This window comes from Barbatula barbatula, assembly GCF_947034865.1.
Source record: "Barbatula barbatula genome assembly, chromosome: 4".
NCBI lineage: Eukaryota > Metazoa > Chordata > Actinopteri > Cypriniformes > Nemacheilidae > Barbatula > Barbatula barbatula.
In genome coordinates this window covers 95,534-112,289 of record NC_136768.1, presented here as the reverse complement: position 1 = coordinate 112,289, position 16,756 = coordinate 95,534, and the positions used below count along the sequence as shown (strand labels likewise).

Sequence of the window (16,756 nt, the reverse complement as noted above, 5' to 3'; positions counted from 1 at the left end):
GTAGTAGGGTGTGAAGGTTCTTGATGGGGTGTAGGAGTGTAGGAGGGTGTGAAGGTTCTTGATGGGGTGTAGGAGTGTAGGAGGGTGTGAAGGTTCTTGATGGGGTGTAGGAGTGTAGGAGGGTGTGAAGGTTCTTGATGGGGTGTAGGAGTGTAGGAGGGTGTGAAGGTTCTTGATGGGGTGTAGGAGTGTAGTACTGTGTAAAGGTTCTTGATGGGGTGTAGGAGTGTAGTACTGTGTAAAGGTTCTTGATGGGGTGTAGGAGTGTAGTACTGTGTAAAGGTTCTTGATGGGGTGTAGGAGTGTAGGAGGGTGTGAAGGTTCTTGATGGGGTGTAGGAGTGTAGGAGGGTGTGAAGGTTCTTGATGGGGTGTAGGAGTGTAGGAGGGTGTGAAGGTTCATGATGGGGTGTAGGAGTGTAGTAGGGTGTGAAGGTGCTTGATGGGGTGTAGGAGTGTAGTAGGGTGTGAAGGTTCTTGATGGGGTGTAGGAGTGTAGTAGGGTGTGAAGGTTCTTGATGGGGTGTAGGAGTGTAGGAGGGTGTGAAGGTTCTTGATGGGGTGTAGGAGTGTAGTAGTGTGTGAAGGTTCTTGATGGGGTGTAGGAGTGTAGGAGGGTGTGAAGGTTCTTGATGGGGTGTAGGAGTGTAGGAGGGTGTGAAGGTTCTTGATGGGGTGTAGGAGTGTAGTAGTGTGTGAAGGTTCTTGATGGGGTGTAGGAGTGTAGGAGGGTGTGAAGGTTCTTGATGGGGTGTAGGAGTGTAGTAGGGTGTGAAGGTTCTTGATGGGGTGTAGGAGTGTAGTAGGGTGTGAAGGTTCTTGATGGGGTGTAGGAGTGTAGTAGGGTGTGAAGGTTCTTGATGGGGTGTAGGAGTGTAGTAGGGAGTGAAGGTTCTTCATGTGTAGGAGTGTAGTAGGGTGTGAAGGTTCTTGATGGGGTGTAGGAGTGTAGTAGGGTGTGAAGGTTCTTGATGGGGTGTAGGAGTGTAGGAGGGTGTGAAGGTTCTTGATGGGGTGTAGGAGTGTAGGAGGGTGTGAAGGTTCTTGATGGGGTGTAGGAGTGTAGGAGGGTGTGAAGGTTCTTGATGGGGTGTAGGAGTGTAGTAGGGTGTGAAGGTTCTTGATGGGGTGTAGGAGTGTAGTAGGGTGTGAAGGTGCTTGATGGGGTGTAGGAGTGTAGTAGGGTGTGAAGGTTCTTGATGGGGTGTAGGAGTGTAGGAGGGTGTGAAGGTTCTTGATGGGGTGTAGGAGTGTAGGAGGGTGTGAAGGTTCTTGATGGGGTGTAGAAGTGTAGGAGGGTGTGAAGGTTCTTGATGGGGTGTAGGAGTGTAGTAGGGTGTGAAGGTTCTTGATGGGGTGTAGGAGTGTAGGAGGGTGTGAAGGTTCTTGATGGGGTGTAGGAGTGTAGTAGGGTGTGAAGGTTCTTGATGGGGTGTAGTAGTGTAGTAGGGTGTGAAGGTTCTTGATGGGGTGTAGGAGTGTAGGAGGGTGTGAAGGTTCTTGATGGGGTGTAGGAGTGTAGTAGGGTGTGAAGGTTCTTGATGGGGTGTAGTAGTGTAGTAGGGTGTGAAGGTTCTTGATGGGGTGTAGGAGTGTAGGAGGGTGTGAAGGTTCTTGATGGGGTGTAGGAGTGTAGGAGGGTGTGAAGGTTCTTGATGGGGTGTAGGAGTGTAGGAGGGTGTGAAGGTTCTTGATGGGGTGTAGGAGTGTAGTAGGGTGTGAAGGTTCTTGATGGGGTGTAGGAGTGTAGGAGGGTGTGAAGGTTCTTGATGGGGTGTAGGAGTGTAGGAGGGTGTGAAGGTTCTTGATGGGGTGTAGGAGTGTAGTAGTGTGTGAAGGTTCTTGATGGGGTGTAGGAGTGTAGGAGGGTGTGAAGGTTCTTGATGGGGTGTAGGAGTGTAGGAGGGTGTGAAGGTTCTTGATGGGGTGTAGGAGTGTAGTAGGGTGTGAAGGTTCTTGATGGGGTGTAGTAGGGTGTGAAGGTTCTTGATGGGGTGTAGGAGTGTAGTAGGGTGTGAAGGTTCTTGATGGGGTGTAGGAGTGTAGGAGGGTGTGAAGGTTCTTGATGGGGTGTAGGAGTGTAGTAGAGTGTGAAGGTTCTTGATGGGGTGTAGGAGTGTAGGAGGGTGTGAAGGTTCTTGATGGGGTGTAGGAGTGTAGGAGGGTGTGAAGGTTCTTGATGGGGTGTAGGAGTGTAGGAGGGAACAGGCCACAACAACACACAACACATATTTTAAATTATGCAATCGATGAAGATAATACATAATTAAAGATTTTTAATCCGCGTGTTAAACCTGACGTCACGCACCACCATGTATGGAAGGTCATAAACCGAGTCCAACTGCTTTATCAGATGCCATAAAACCAAAGATGCTGATGACGTGATGTAATACTCCCGAAAGCCCCGCCTCCCATCCTTTATCCTTATAAAGGTTTCGCTCACATGTGTGATATGAATGAAAAACGCTCATAAACGGCTGTTTAAACAATATTCAACATTAAAATGCGTGGAGGCTCGGACCGCGTTGTGGCTAGAAAGGGTACAGCTACATCCACTGGGTATGCGCATTTCAATACCGCATAATTTTTGTCACGCTGACAACAGTTAATTACTATTTTTTTATTGTAAGGTTATGTTTAGGGCTGGTGTATATTTGTAAGTTGTTGTGATTTTATGGCGAGACAGGCCGTAGTAGCCGTATCCCTTCTAACCACAACTCTCGCACCCGGAAACAGTACTCCTTACGTCACGACGCAAAGCGCGGATAACTTTAGTGTGTATTTCACGCTAATCACCACAGGAGGGCGCCTGCAGTATCTCGCCAGAAATATATAAATATATTTATATATATTTACGTAATTATTTCAACAAAAATGCTGACAATCGCCAACTTATTTGGTTAAATTGTGCAATAAATAAAATATGAAATAAATTAGGAACATTCACAAAACTACCGGTTTTCTATTTTCTTCACATAAATCACCACAGGCCTAACTATGCAATTACTTTTAATAATAATTAAAGAAAATTTACCAAACGGAGGTTTTTCCTTTTTTCTCCATTAAAAGTCGAGTGTATTTTCAAAGGAATCACCACAGGAGGGCGCCTGAAGCTCGTCTCATATATATATATATATGATTCAGATCAAATACTCTAATTTTCCTTTCCCTACATTTAAAGCCATAGGGAAATAGTTTCAAATAAATCATCATCAAACAAATATAACACGTATTTTAAAAGATGCAATCGATGAAGATAATAGATCATTAAAGAAATGTCGTAAATAAAGTAATTTAATAACTTTCGTGTGTATTTCACATAAATGACCACAGGAGGGCGCCTAAAGTTACGTTCGTCTCGCCAGGAGAAAACATATTTCAACAAAATGCTGTCAAAATAACACTTTTTGGTTTAATGATACAATCAAGCAAGATTAAAAACAACAAATGAATTAAGAATATTCGTATGTTGTGCTGATGCAATCAATGAAAATAATAAATCAAATAATAAAAGAAAATGACAATGACAATGACAATGACCGGTTTTCCTGAAATTTCATCTAATACATAGAATTCATGTACATTTGACATAAATCACCACAAAGAATGGGCCAAAATACGCTGTATAGCCATATAGGCTATTGGTAATAAGTGTATTTGTCTGTATTATTTAGACATTTACCTTAAAACAAAAGTTTCGTTTCTCTGATGTGAAACCATTTACATTTAGATGCGATTGTGGTGATGCGATTGCCTGACCCACCTATGTTTGAGGAAATGGTACGGTCCGGGGGTATAAAGGTAGATAGGACTGGCATGTCACACAGGTGTGTCCTATAGGGCTTCCGGGAGTACTTTTATTTCCGGTGGGTTGGGCTACACGTCCAAGAGTGTGGTTGAGGAGTACTGCGGGCATTTGTGAATGGCCATGTATTTTCGAGAGCCATTAGTGAAGTCTGCGTCAAGTGCGTGGTGCATTACGGGTCATTAGCTGCAGTGACTTTGGGTGTTGGAGGTGTTGCAGCAGGCTGAACCGACGCCAGTTCGCAGGCTGATACCGGCGCTATTTGGGGCTGTGATTCTCCCTTATGGACTAGCGCTATCGTACCTGCATGTATAACGACTGCTTGAACTGGAGTGTTTTCCGAGATAGACAGTGCCACTATTGTTCGCACTGATTCGTCCAACTTACCATTTCTCCTACCTGACTGCCTAGTGGATTCCTGAACCGGGTTGTTTCCAGACCCGTTACTTTTAGTGCGACGCTTAATTTACCTTCCACTTTCATTTCACTGCGTAGCGGATGCATGAAGCTGACTGTTCCGGACCGAAGTGGACAGTCCGTAGAGTCGTGTTTATTTCCCTTTTTGCTCTTTCACTCGTTGCCGTGCCTGGGACAGCGTCTTTGTCCCGGTTGGTGTGGAGGATCTATTCCCATTTAGCTGGCAGTTATTTCCAGTGTATAATAACCATTTAGTGTCTGTTGACGTGCTTCGATATCGCGTTCTGCGTGTCTATAGGCACGACATTTGGCTCTCTTTCTCGGAGGACTGGTGATTACCGGACTAGCTACTATTATCGATGTCATTTTGGGCGTAACTTGTTTTGTTTAAATTGATTTTGTTTAATTCGTTTTGTTTAAAATTTATTTTGTTTAATTCGTTTTGTTTAAGTGATTTTGTTTACTTCGCTTTGCCTAAGTGATTTGGTTTTGTTTAAGTGATTTTGTTTACTTCGTTTTGCTTAAGTGATTTGGTTTAATTTGTTTTGTGTAAGTGATTTGGTTTAATTTGTTTTGTGTAAGTGATTTGGTTTACTTCGTTTTGCTTAAGTGATTTTGTTTACTTCGTTTTGCTTAAGTGATTTTGTTTACTTCGTTTGTTTTGTTTAAGTGATTTTGTTTAATTTGTTTTGTTTAAGTGATTTGGTTTAATTTGTTTTGTGTAAGTGATTTTGGGATTGAGTTTATTAATTTTCTTTTCGTTCCAGAATTAGGGGGAATTAGTCGCGGTCGAGATCCTCTGTATGTGGTGCTGTGGTTGACTTGTTTGTAGTGTCCACAATATCGAAACATTTGGCGTGTGGTGACGTGAGTGAGCACAACGGTTGTCGGATCAATCGGACGACTTTCCCCAATTCTGGGTTGGACGTTTTAAGTGTGTGTATGCTTTGTACGAAGATGATGGCCTGTTTCTTTTAATGACTTTAATTAAATGTGATTTTGTATTTTAGATGGTGTGTGTGAAATAAATTGTTTACCAGCTTCCCTTTTGTCTGCTACCTGTCTCAGCCAATAACGAACCTGTGAGCTTTTGGTGATTTACTTAATTTTGGGTCCCTGGCCCTATCCGGGGTGGCGTAGTCGGCTCATGCTTTGATTAATCTCCTTTCACCGTATGCCATCGCCACATTTGGCGTAGTCGGCAGGGTCTTGGCTGTTGTACGGGTACAGACGTAGGGATTTGTATTTTTTTTCACACATATATATATTTTCTTTCTTCTACTTGACCATATGGTGGAGACGCGTCTGGTGATTACCCCTTATATTGTGTAGAGATGGAGGCTGAATTACAGGAAATGAGAGACCTTGTGGCTCAGTTGAAGGCCGATAACGATCGACTGCGACAGGAGCAGACACCGGTTGAGTTGCTTGATCCTGGCGCAGGCTCTAGTAGTGCGTCACGGCCATTAACGCCTATATCTGTAGGATCCAATGTTAACACCGTTGAGCGCTTTGTTTTTGTTCCTCGTGAACGGCGCTGTCCCAAATTTAATGGTAGGTCTGGTGTAGGCATTGAAGAGTGGGTCGAAGAAGCTCAGGCGTGCATGCGCATGCGGACGATGACGGCTGTCGAGCAGGCTTTCTTTTTGTTTGATCATCTTGAGGGAGAGGCTCGGGATGAGATTAAATATCGGCCGAGCCCTGATAAAGATAATCCTGAGAAGATTATTTCTGCATTGCGTGAAGTGTATGGCTGTCTCGAGTCCTATATTACGCTTCAAGAAGCCTTTTACTCACGGCGACAGTTGGAGGGAGAAACGTTACAAGAGTTCTCCCTGGCGCTCTTGAGTTTATTTGATAAGCTTAAACAACAGTCTCCGCATGCCATTTTAGATGCGCAGGTGGTAGTTAGGGATCAGTTTATTGAATGTGTGTTGGATAATGCCTTGCGCAGAGAATTGAAACAATTGGTAAGGCGTCAGCCTGCTGCAACACTGTTAGATGTCCGAGGGGAAGCAATTCGCTGGGAGAGAGAGGGAGTGCCAGGCGGTGTACGGGGGCGCAGTCAGTCTGTTCCTTTGGTGCAGGGACATCAATGTGGCGTTAAAGATGATTCTGAGGTAAATCCTGAGCAGGGACATCATTCACAGGAATTTAGGGAGTTGAAGGAAATGCTGATTCGACAGCAACAGCAAATTGATCAGCTTTCTCAGACTTTAGCCCGTAACCATAGTCCCCAGTCTCGTGGTCAGCCACTGCGTTCTAGTTACGTGATTTGCAGACGGTGTCAACAGCCTGGCCATTTTGCTCGAGACTGTCAGTGGCAGCCCCATTCGTCTGGCCCTCAAAACCATTCCCGGGGTAACCTGATATCTCGTGATGCTAGGTCAAGTTTCCCTAACCAGCCGGAAAACTAGTACCCACCGGACTGCAGAGTCTCAGTTCGGTTGGAGGTAAGAATGGCTCTTGTGATTTTCGTGCCAGCGGTTCTGTGCCTCGTTTAGTCTCCTCATGCCCACATTTAGTTGCAAATATTGGCGGTGTGCCCATACCCTGTTTGATAGACACTGGTTCCATGGTATCGACCATTACAGAGAGTTGTTTTCGGTCTGGATTCGAACCATGGGGCCAGCGTCGATTACAAAACTGTCATTGGTTACAGCTTAGAGCAGCCAATGGACTGGAAATCCCTTATATAGGGTATATGGAATTGGACGTTGAACTGTGTGATCGTGTGGTATCAGGGTGTGGCATATTGGTTGTGCGTGATCCACCTGGGGGTAATTCTAGTGTTCCTGGGATTTTGGGAATGAATGTTCTTGGTCGCTGTTATCGTGAGCTTTTCGGGCAGTACGGACCGACCCTATTTGAGCTACCATTAGTGACCCAAGACGTGGGAATATCTCGGGCCTTCCAAGCCTGTCAGAAAGTAGATGGCGTTCTGGCATACGGGGGCAATGTAAGAGTCCGTGGGCATCGGGTTTGTCGCGTTCCAGGGGGCACTATGAAGTTTGTAACAGCAACATGTTCGTCCATGTTTAGAGATAAGATCGTGTTATTCGAGCCCCTTGACACTGGTCTGCCTGCTGGCTTATTGGCCTCTCCGTCGTTAGTGTATGTCGACGGTGGTTTGGTTTGGGTGCCTGTTGTCAATGTGGGTGTTCTCGACGCTGTTTTATACCCGAAAACCATCCTCGGGAAGTTGCGGGAAGTGTATCTGGTGGATTCACCTGCCGGACTGACTGAGGTATCTGCGGTTCCTGCTATCACAGTGACTTGTGATATGATGGCAGCCCCTGAGGCAGCACAGGTCGAGAACATAGAACTGTCAGGGCTGTCGGATGAGGAACAGGGCAAGGTTAGGGCTCTCCTTCAGGAATTCCAGGCGGTGTTCTCTGCTGGGGAGGGAGACTTGGGTTGTACCGACCTCCTGTCCCATGAAATTCCTTTAATCGACGAGACGCCTGTTCGACAACGCTATAGACGGATTCCTCCATCTGAATATGAGTTAGTTAAGACTCATATTGGCCAGCTTTTAGACACCCAAGTGATCCGGGAAAGTTGTAGCCCGTACGCCTCCCCATTAGTATTGGTTAAGAAGAAGGACGGTGGCCTACGCATGTGCGTAGACTACCGCCAACTCAATGCTAAAACTCGGAAAGATTCGTTTCCACTGCCTCGAATCGATGAGACATTGGATTCATTGACAGGGGCTCGCTGGTTCACTACGCTAGATCTGGCCAGCGGATATAATCAAGTCCCGGTTGCAGAGGCTGATCGCTACAAAACAGCTTTTTGTACACCTTTTGGTTTATATGAATGGAACCGTATGCCTTTTGGTTTGTGTAACGCACCAGGCACCTTCCAGCGGTTGATGCAACGGCTGTTTGGCGACCAGCAACATCAGTCTCTCCTGCTGTATCTAGACGATATTATTGTCTATTCCTCCTCTGTGCAACATCATTTACAGAGGTTGAGGATGGTGCTGGAACGGTTGCGGGCTGCTGATCTTAAGGTAAACTTGGCCAAGTGTGCATTTTTTAGAGAAAAGGTGCAGTACTTAGGACACGTAATATCCCCCCAAGGAGTGGCCACAGACCCGGCAAAGGTTGAGGTTGTGGCGCAGTGGCCACGCCCCAAGACTGTGTCAGAGCTACGTACCTTTCTGGGATTTGGTAGTTACTATCGGCGATTTGTGGAAGGGTTTGCTCAGATAGCAGCACCGTTGCATCGGCTGGTAGGGGAGGTAGGACAAGGGAAGGGGAGAACTAAGATACAGGAGTTGGATGCGTTATGGTCCGAACAGTGTGAACAAGCATTCCGGACCCTGAAAGCTAAGCTTGCCACCACACCAGTCCTGGCATATGCTGATTTTAAGTTACCGTTTATCTTGGAAGTCGATGCCAGCTATGTAGGGTTAGGTGCTGTACTGTCTCAAGAGATTGGGGGCAAGGTGAGACCAGTGGCCTATGCCAGCCGTAGCCTGCGTCCTGCAGAGCGTAACACTGCTACCTATAGTTCTATGCGGCTTGAGTTTTTGGCTCTCAAATGGGCCATGGCTGAAAAGTTTCGTGAGTACTTATTGGGCCATCGTTGTATCGTTCGTACAGACAATAACCCCCTTAGTCATTTGGCGACTGCTAAGTTAGGTGCCACCGAACAGCGATGGGCAGCTGAACTAGCGGCCTTTGATTTCGAAGTGCAGTACCGATCCGGGAGATCTAACCAGAATGCGGATGCGCTATCACGCATGACTCCTAAGGAACGGTACCTGGAAAGGGAAGGCTCGTTGGGAACATTAGTTCCTGAACTGCTTAGGCGTGCTGGAGTGGTGGATCGGGCAGACTCCACCACTGTGAGGGCCATGCAGGTGATGCCAAATCGATCTAGACCAGAGTTGGCTCGATTACAGGAGGAGGATCCCATTATCAGTTCAGCTTTTAAATTTTGGCGCCAAGGGCAAGGCCCAGGGCCCCAAGAACGACGACAGTTACCCAAGCTAGTGTTGGTGTTACTCCGGCAATGGGAGCGGTTGGAGGAACTGGGGGGCCTATTATATCGACGGGTTTGCAGTCCTGATGGTGGTGCAAAGGTGTTGCAGCTGGTGCTGCCTGTTGTGTTACAGACTGAAGTGTTGACCCAACTGCATCAGTGTCATGGGCACCAAGGCACCGAGCGCACTTTGGAACTGGTGCGACAGCGGTGCTACTGGCCTGGGATGTCGGCCGATGTAGCCCGTTGGATACAGCAATGTGAGCGGTGCCAGCAAGCCAAAGAGGCTGCCCCAGTCCCCAGAAGCTACATGGCCCATCTGTTAGCTTCCCGTCCAAATGAGATAGTGGCCATTGATTTTACGGTCCTAGAACCTTCTCGTTCGGGGCATGAAAACGTGTTAATAATGACAGACATTTTTAGTAAATTCACAGTGGCAATCCCTACTCGGGACCAACAGGCGGCGACTGTGGCTCGCGTCCTGGTTGACGAATGGTTCTTTAAGTTTGGGGTCCCAGGCCGTATCCATTCGGACCAGGGACGTAACTTCGAATCGCATCTTATCCAGCAGTTGTGCACCCTTTACCAGGTGGGTAAGTCTCGTACTACCGCATACCATCCAGCTGGTAATGGCCAGTGTGAACGGTTTAACCGTACCCTGCACAATTTGTTGCGGACCTTGCCCACTGGAAGGAAGAGGGATTGGGCCTCTTGTTTGTCCCAGGTGGTATTTTGCTATAATACCACTCCCCATCAAGCCACCGGTGAGAGTCCTTATTTTTTGATGTTCGGGCAAGAGCCTAGACTGCCTGTGGATTTCTTGCTTGGTCGGGTGCAAGAACCAGTGGCTGGTGGAGTCCATCATTGGATGGAAGAGCATCAGGCTTGCCTTAAAGTGGCCTTCGAAGGTGCCCGTGAGCGGTTGCAGGCCGCAGCTCAGCATCGCAAGGCGAAGCATGATCAACGGGTAAAAGAGCAACCGCTAGAAGAGGGCCAAAGGGTCTATCTGCGAGAACGTGGGTTCTCCGGGCGCCATAAGATCCAGGATCTGTGGAGCTCGATCATCTATCAGGTAGTTCGAGTGCCACGGGATGGGGGATCGGTGTACTCTGTAGCACCAGTGCAAGATCTCACTAAAGTCCGTAACGTGCATAGAGTGTCCCTAAAACCCAGAGTTCAAAGGGATCCCATGCCGACCGAGTCCTTTAAGGATTGGCCGGAGTTGCCAGTACCTTCAGTAAGAGAGGAAGGCTTTGAGGAATTTGAGGATGGGGATTTAGCCTTGGTGGTGACCCAGGCCCCATCAGAAATTCCAGAGAGCATTGGGGTGAATAGAGCATCGCCAGAGGTAAGGGCGAGTCCTGCGGTACCTGGGGGTGCAGTTGGGGGGAGCGAGAGGAGTGTAAGTGTACCATTAGACGTAGTACCAGATTCTATCGGACCGTCTAGTATCTCCGAAAGGATCGTTAGACCTAGACGTGCTAGGGCCGGGCAGCATACGAATTTGTACCATTTACCACGGACCGTAGGGGCTGAGGCTCATCAGATTTCTGCTGGGTCTACTTCAGGGCTAAATCGTGCTATGGCTTTCAGACCTTGAGGCTACGTTGTTCATCGTCGGGACTACGATGACTTGTGGGGGGGGTAGATTGTGGTGATGCGATTGCCTGACCCACCTATGTTTGAGGAAATGGTACGGTCCGGGGGTATAAAGGTAGATAGGACTGGCATGTCACACAGGTGTGTCCTATAGGGCTTCCGGGAGTACTTTTATTTCCGGTGGGTTGGGCTACACGTCCAAGAGTGTGGTTGAGGAGTACTGCGGGCATTTGTGAATGGCCATGTATTTTCGAGAGCCATTAGTGAAGTCTGCGTCAAGTGCGTGGTGCATTACGGGTCATTAGCTGCAGTGACTTTGGGTGTTGGAGGTGTTGCAGCAGGCTGAACCGACGCCAGTTCGCAGGCTGATACCGGCGCTATTTGGGGCTGTGATTCTCCCTTATGGACTAGCGCTATCGTACCTGCATGTATAACGACTGCTTGAACTGGAGTGTTTTCCGAGATAGACAGTGCCACTATTGTTCGCACTGATTCGTCCAACTTACCATTTCTCCTACCTGACTGCCTAGTGGATTCCTGAACCGGGTTGTTTCCAGACCCGTTACTTTTAGTGCGACGCTTAATTTACCTTCCACTTTCATTTCACTGCGTAGCGGATGCATGAAGCTGACTGTTCCGGACCGAAGTGGACAGTCCGTAGAGTCGTGTTTATTTCCCTTTTTGCTCTTTCACTCGTTGCCGTGCCTGGGACAGCGTCTTTGTCCCGGTTGGTGTGGAGGATCTATTCCCATTTAGCTGGCAGTTATTTCCAGTGTATAATAACCATTTAGTGTCTGTTGACGTGCTTCGATATCGCGTTCTGCGTGTCTATAGGCACGACATTTGGCTCTCTTTCTCGGAGGACTGGTGATTACCGGACTAGCTACTATTATCGATGTCATTTTGGGCGTAACTTGTTTTGTTTAAATTGATTTTGTTTAATTCGTTTTGTTTAAAATTTATTTTGTTTAATTCGTTTTGTTTAAGTGATTTTGTTTACTTCGCTTTGCCTAAGTGATTTGGTTTTGTTTAAGTGATTTTGTTTACTTCGTTTTGCTTAAGTGATTTGGTTTAATTTGTTTTGTGTAAGTGATTTGGTTTACTTCGTTTTGCTTAAGTGATTTTGTTTACTTCGTTTTGCTTAAGTGATTTTGTTTACTTCGTTTGTTTTGTTTAAGTGATTTTGTTTAATTTGTTTTGTTTAAGTGATTTGGTTTAATTTGTTTTGTGTAAGTGATTTTGGGATTGAGTTTATTAATTTTCTTTTCGTTCCAGAATTAGGGGGAATTAGTCGCGGTCGAGATCCTCTGTATGTGGTGCTGTGGTTGACTTGTTTGTAGTGTCCACAATATCGAAACATTTGGCGTGTGGTGACGTGAGTGAGCACAACGGTTGTCGGATCAATCGGACGACTTTCCCCAATTCTGGGTTGGACGTTTTAAGTGTGTGTATGCTTTGTACGAAGATGATGGCCTGTTTCTTTTAATGACTTTAATTAAATGTGATTTTGTATTTTAGATGGTGTGTGTGAAATAAATTGTTTACCAGCTTCCCTTTTGTCTGCTACCTGTCTCAGCCAATAACGAACCTGTGAGCTTTTGGTGATTTACTTAATTTTGGGTCCCTGGCCCTATCCGGGGTGGCGTAGTCGGCTCATGCTTTGATTAATCTCCTTTCACCGTATGCCATCGCCACACTTTTATCCACAGCGACTTACAAAGACTTCAGGCAGCAATAAGCGACATGTCATAAAAGAGCAAAAGTACAATAGGTGCTAATACAAAGATACTAGTTTCAACAAAAGCCAGACTGCATGTTAATTGTACACATGCAAAATACCTCTTGAGAAAAGAATGGTTTAAGTGAACAGTTGCGGATTCATTATATTTGTTTCATATTAAAACCATGAAATAAAACAACAAGGTGTAAACGTGTAGAGGCGCTTCATGTGTTTGACCAGCTGATGGCAGTAACGCACATGCGCAGAAAACCTGCGAGCGACGCACTAAACACTTTTTTTTACAAACAAATAAAAATATATCATTGTAAATTGTTGTCTTGATGGATATTACTGCTATACACGTATTTTATTCGTAGCGTCTGTCCCTCTCTTTCTCCTCCTTTCTCTCTCTCGCCGTGTGTGTGTGTGTGTGTGTGTGTGTAGATCATCATCATCATCATCATCAACCAGTGGAGGACAAAGACACAGAAATGGGTCACAGGAGCGGCTGATCCACGCGCACAGAGCTCATGGTAGGAGAACACTGATGAATTTGATGAATGTTTATCCGATATGTCATTTCTCTTCATGAATCTGTGTTTGTGTCTGACTTGTGATTCTGTGTTCGGGTTTTTTTTATTTTTAGATGCGAGCGCGTTTCTACACTGAGTCCTTCCGCATCGTTTGTTTGTTGTTTGCGAATCAAATCTCTGACTGTAATTTCTGTCACGGAATATTCACATCGTGCACATGAAGATGAATAAAACTATCGTTATATTTGCTGTTTTCCTGTGTTGTATATTTCATTAAGATTGCATCACGACATGGCCCACACACACCGGACTCTCAGTCTCCATAGCGACCGGCAGCATCAGCACCACACGACCCATCATCTGTCATATTGAACATCATCCAGCAGTCAGCAAACAATCATAATCAAGCATCTGTCGTGTGTTCATGTGTTCTGATGGATCTTTAGGATGTGTATAGTATCACAGCAGAGCACAAAGAGCTGGTTTACCTTAAAGTGATTTCAGCACATAAATCATCAATAAAAGATTCATGTTTGACATTGATAACATGATGTTTAATGATAAGCGCTGTATTATAGCTTGTGTGTCATAAATGTTTCTTGAAAGGGGATCAAAGTTCTGTCTGCTGGAGATTCAGACTGAGAGTGTTTCAGCTCTTCGAATGGAGACCAGTCTTCACAAGCCACACATCGGTTGGTCCTTCTGTTTTATTAGATGCATTGATATTATATTTGTTTCTTATAATGATGATAATTGATGATGTGTCAGGCAGATGTGTGATGGATTATTGAACTCGTCGTTCTGTATTCCTCTTTTACTTACTGTGTATCAGGTGGCATTGAGATTTTTTCTTTATTATAAAAAGTACATACACACGAATGGATGATTTTTTATCGACGTTATTTTTATAGTTCCGTTGTTCATGTATTTGTCATACTTTCTTTCCTTCCTATTGAAGTGTGTAAAGCTGACGACAAGCTGACAACAGAATGGAGATCTTTGGACTTTGGCCAATACTAAGATAACACCATTCAGATCAAATGTCTTGATTCAGACGCTGGTCACAGGAGGCCTTTTTTTCTCTCTGAAAGATAGAATCATGTTTGTGGTGTTGTGTGTGTTGCAGATCTGTAGGATCCTCTCATCACTGCTGTATCCTCTGAACTCAGAGTCATGTTTGTCATCAGGACGAGTCTTCTGCTCGTGTGCGTCCTGCTACACGCCTGTAGCGTGACGTCGGAGGCTGACAGAGAGACTTGTTATTCCAGACAACATCGAGGTGTCACTGTGAACATACGTTTGGCTCTGACGAAGGGAGCGGTGATGATTCCCAGAGAGAAGCCATCAGAGAAAGACTGCATCCTGACCTGCTGCTCGGAAGATGTAAAACCAGGTAACCTGTGCTGATATTTCACTCGCCGTCACCTTGTGAAAGAGTTTTCATTAAAGCAGTGCGTGTGTGATGTTTCTCACAGGTGTGAAATGTAATCTGGTTGTGTATAAGCCAGTAGAAGAGTCCAGCGGTGAAAACTGTCATCTGTTCAACTGTCCGAGCGAGCAGGACTGTCCTCTCATGGTCGCTGCAGCTGGAGTCAACACCTACAACATATTCAGAGGTCAGAGGTCGACACACACTCACATATAAACACACATCACCAGAGATTAGACTGGAACTCTGATGTCAAGGACCAGCTTCTGTTTTATTTCTTGAAGGTTTAACTCATCCAACAACCAAAGTTGGAAGAACAACAGCTAAACCTGCGACTGCTGTAAACACACAACCGAGCACCACAACACCACAACCCACAACATCACCTACAATACCACGAACCATAACAACACCACCACCCACAACATCACCTACAATACCACGAACCATAACAACACCACCACCCACAACATCACCTACAACACCACGAACCATAACAACACCACCACCCACAACATCACCTACAACACCACGAACCATAACAACACCACAACCCACAACATCACCTACAATACCACGAACCATAACAACACCACCACCCACAACATCACCTACAACACCACGAACCATAACATCACCTACAACACCACGAACCATAACAACACCACAACCCACAACATCACCTACAACACCACGAACCATAACAACACCACAACCCACAACATCACCTACAACACCACGAACCATAACAACACCGCAACCAACAACCACCACCATCACAACATCAGCAGAGACTGAAGAAGAGCCGACCGAGACACATGTTCTACTTCTAACCACACATATCACCAGCACTACAACAACAACAACACAAAGCACAAGCACCGTCACTAAAGCACGAGCCCACCAGAGGCCTGCTGTCAAACCCAACAGAAAACTCAACAAACCCATGAGGGGTCCGGAATCACATTCATTCAAACCCAGCAAAGCCAAAACCCCCACAATACAGCCAACAACTACAACTCCCACCAGCACCACCATCACGACATCATCATCCTCATCAGCTGTGTCTCCTGTGGTTCTGCTGAACATTGAGTCCAAAGAGGATGTGTCCTCTGCTCTGAGGAAAGCCAGATTCTCACGCACGATGTGGAAGAACAGTCTGGTGGCCGTCGTGGTGATCGTCTTAGTCTTTCTCCTTCTCATTCTGGCTTTGGTGGCTCGTAAAGCGATGGAGTCCTTCGACCGGCGTCACTACACCAGACTGGAGCTCAATGACCTTCATTACGAAGTTTAACACGTCCTCTTTCATCGATGACAAAGAGACAATCCAGTGAATACTTGAACAGCGTTTGATTTTGAACACCGTTGGTGTTTCTTCTGAGGAGGTGAATTCAAATAGAAATGAAAAGCAATACACTGAACTCAGGACTGAAGGGGTGTAATGTTAAATGATGCTCTCATTTTCTCATTATGAGCGATCACATACCAACACTATGATCAGAATTCTCTTCTGTTGAAATGATCTTTTGTCTCTTGTGTTTGTAAATCAGTCAGTGTGTATCGATGACATTGTGGATGTGTTTTTCTTTTACACTGAGTTTTGTCTTTTGCTCACTCATGGATGTGTTTCTTCTGTGATGACACACACTTTCACTTTAATCCATCACGTGTATTTCACTTTTTCATTCTTGCAGTTGAATGAAGGTTTCCAGCATTTGTCATTTAGGAAGAAAAGTTCCAGATCCATGTCATTATTGTCCTCTGATGGGTGTAGTGGATCAATCGCATGAGTTTTATAAATCTGTCCATGATGATGATGATCTCTTGTACTGCTTCAGTATTTTCTAACATGATGTTATTGGCGAGTTGTGGCTTTTACAGACAAATTTGAGATTGATGTAATTATTCTCTTGCAAGAAATAAAAGCGAGTCTTTTTAACAACATTCATCATGGTTTGTCATGAAATATTGTCCTCATCGCGACAGGTGACAGAAGGTCTGGACACACATGACGTGTATTCATCATCAAACACAAGCGCGAGCTCTCGTTACGTCTTTGTGTTGTTGTGCGCGCTGCCGCGGCAGAAACTAGTGCGTTCGGAATGCGATTCCCCGCTTCATACACGTGCCCGCGACATTCACACGACTTTATTTTCTAATATCAGATCATTTCCCTGCGTCATGATCGGACACGGAGCGAGCAACGCGTGCGATGAAGTACAATAATAGAGAGAGAGAGAGAGAGAGAGAGAGAGAGAGAGA

At 45.7% G+C, this 16,756-nt stretch overlaps 1 protein-coding gene across 3 annotated transcripts; it reads left to right on the top strand.

Annotated features, from left to right (window-relative positions):
• Positions 1–12,991: 12,991 nt before the first annotated feature.
• mansc1 (MANSC domain containing 1) lies at positions 12,992–16,438 on the top strand. 3 transcript variants are annotated; one of them, XM_079454831.1, is made up of 6 exons: positions 13,010–13,065; positions 13,344–13,450; positions 13,672–13,757; positions 14,192–14,458; positions 14,541–14,681; positions 14,779–16,438. In XM_079454831.1, the coding sequence occupies exons 4-6, from the start codon at positions 14,239–14,241 to the stop codon at positions 15,786–15,788; spliced, it is 1,371 nt and encodes a 456-aa protein (XP_079310957.1). In that variant the 5' UTR covers positions 13,010–13,065; positions 13,344–13,450; positions 13,672–13,757; positions 14,192–14,238; the 3' UTR covers positions 15,789–16,438. The 3 variants fall into 3 exon arrangements, with proteins under 3 accessions (XP_079310956.1, XP_079310957.1, XP_079310955.1); XM_079454829.1 differs by having other exon boundaries at positions 13,344–13,559; XM_079454830.1 differs by lacking the exon at positions 13,344–13,450 and having other exon boundaries at positions 12,992–13,065.
• Positions 16,439–16,756: the final 318 nt, after the last annotated feature.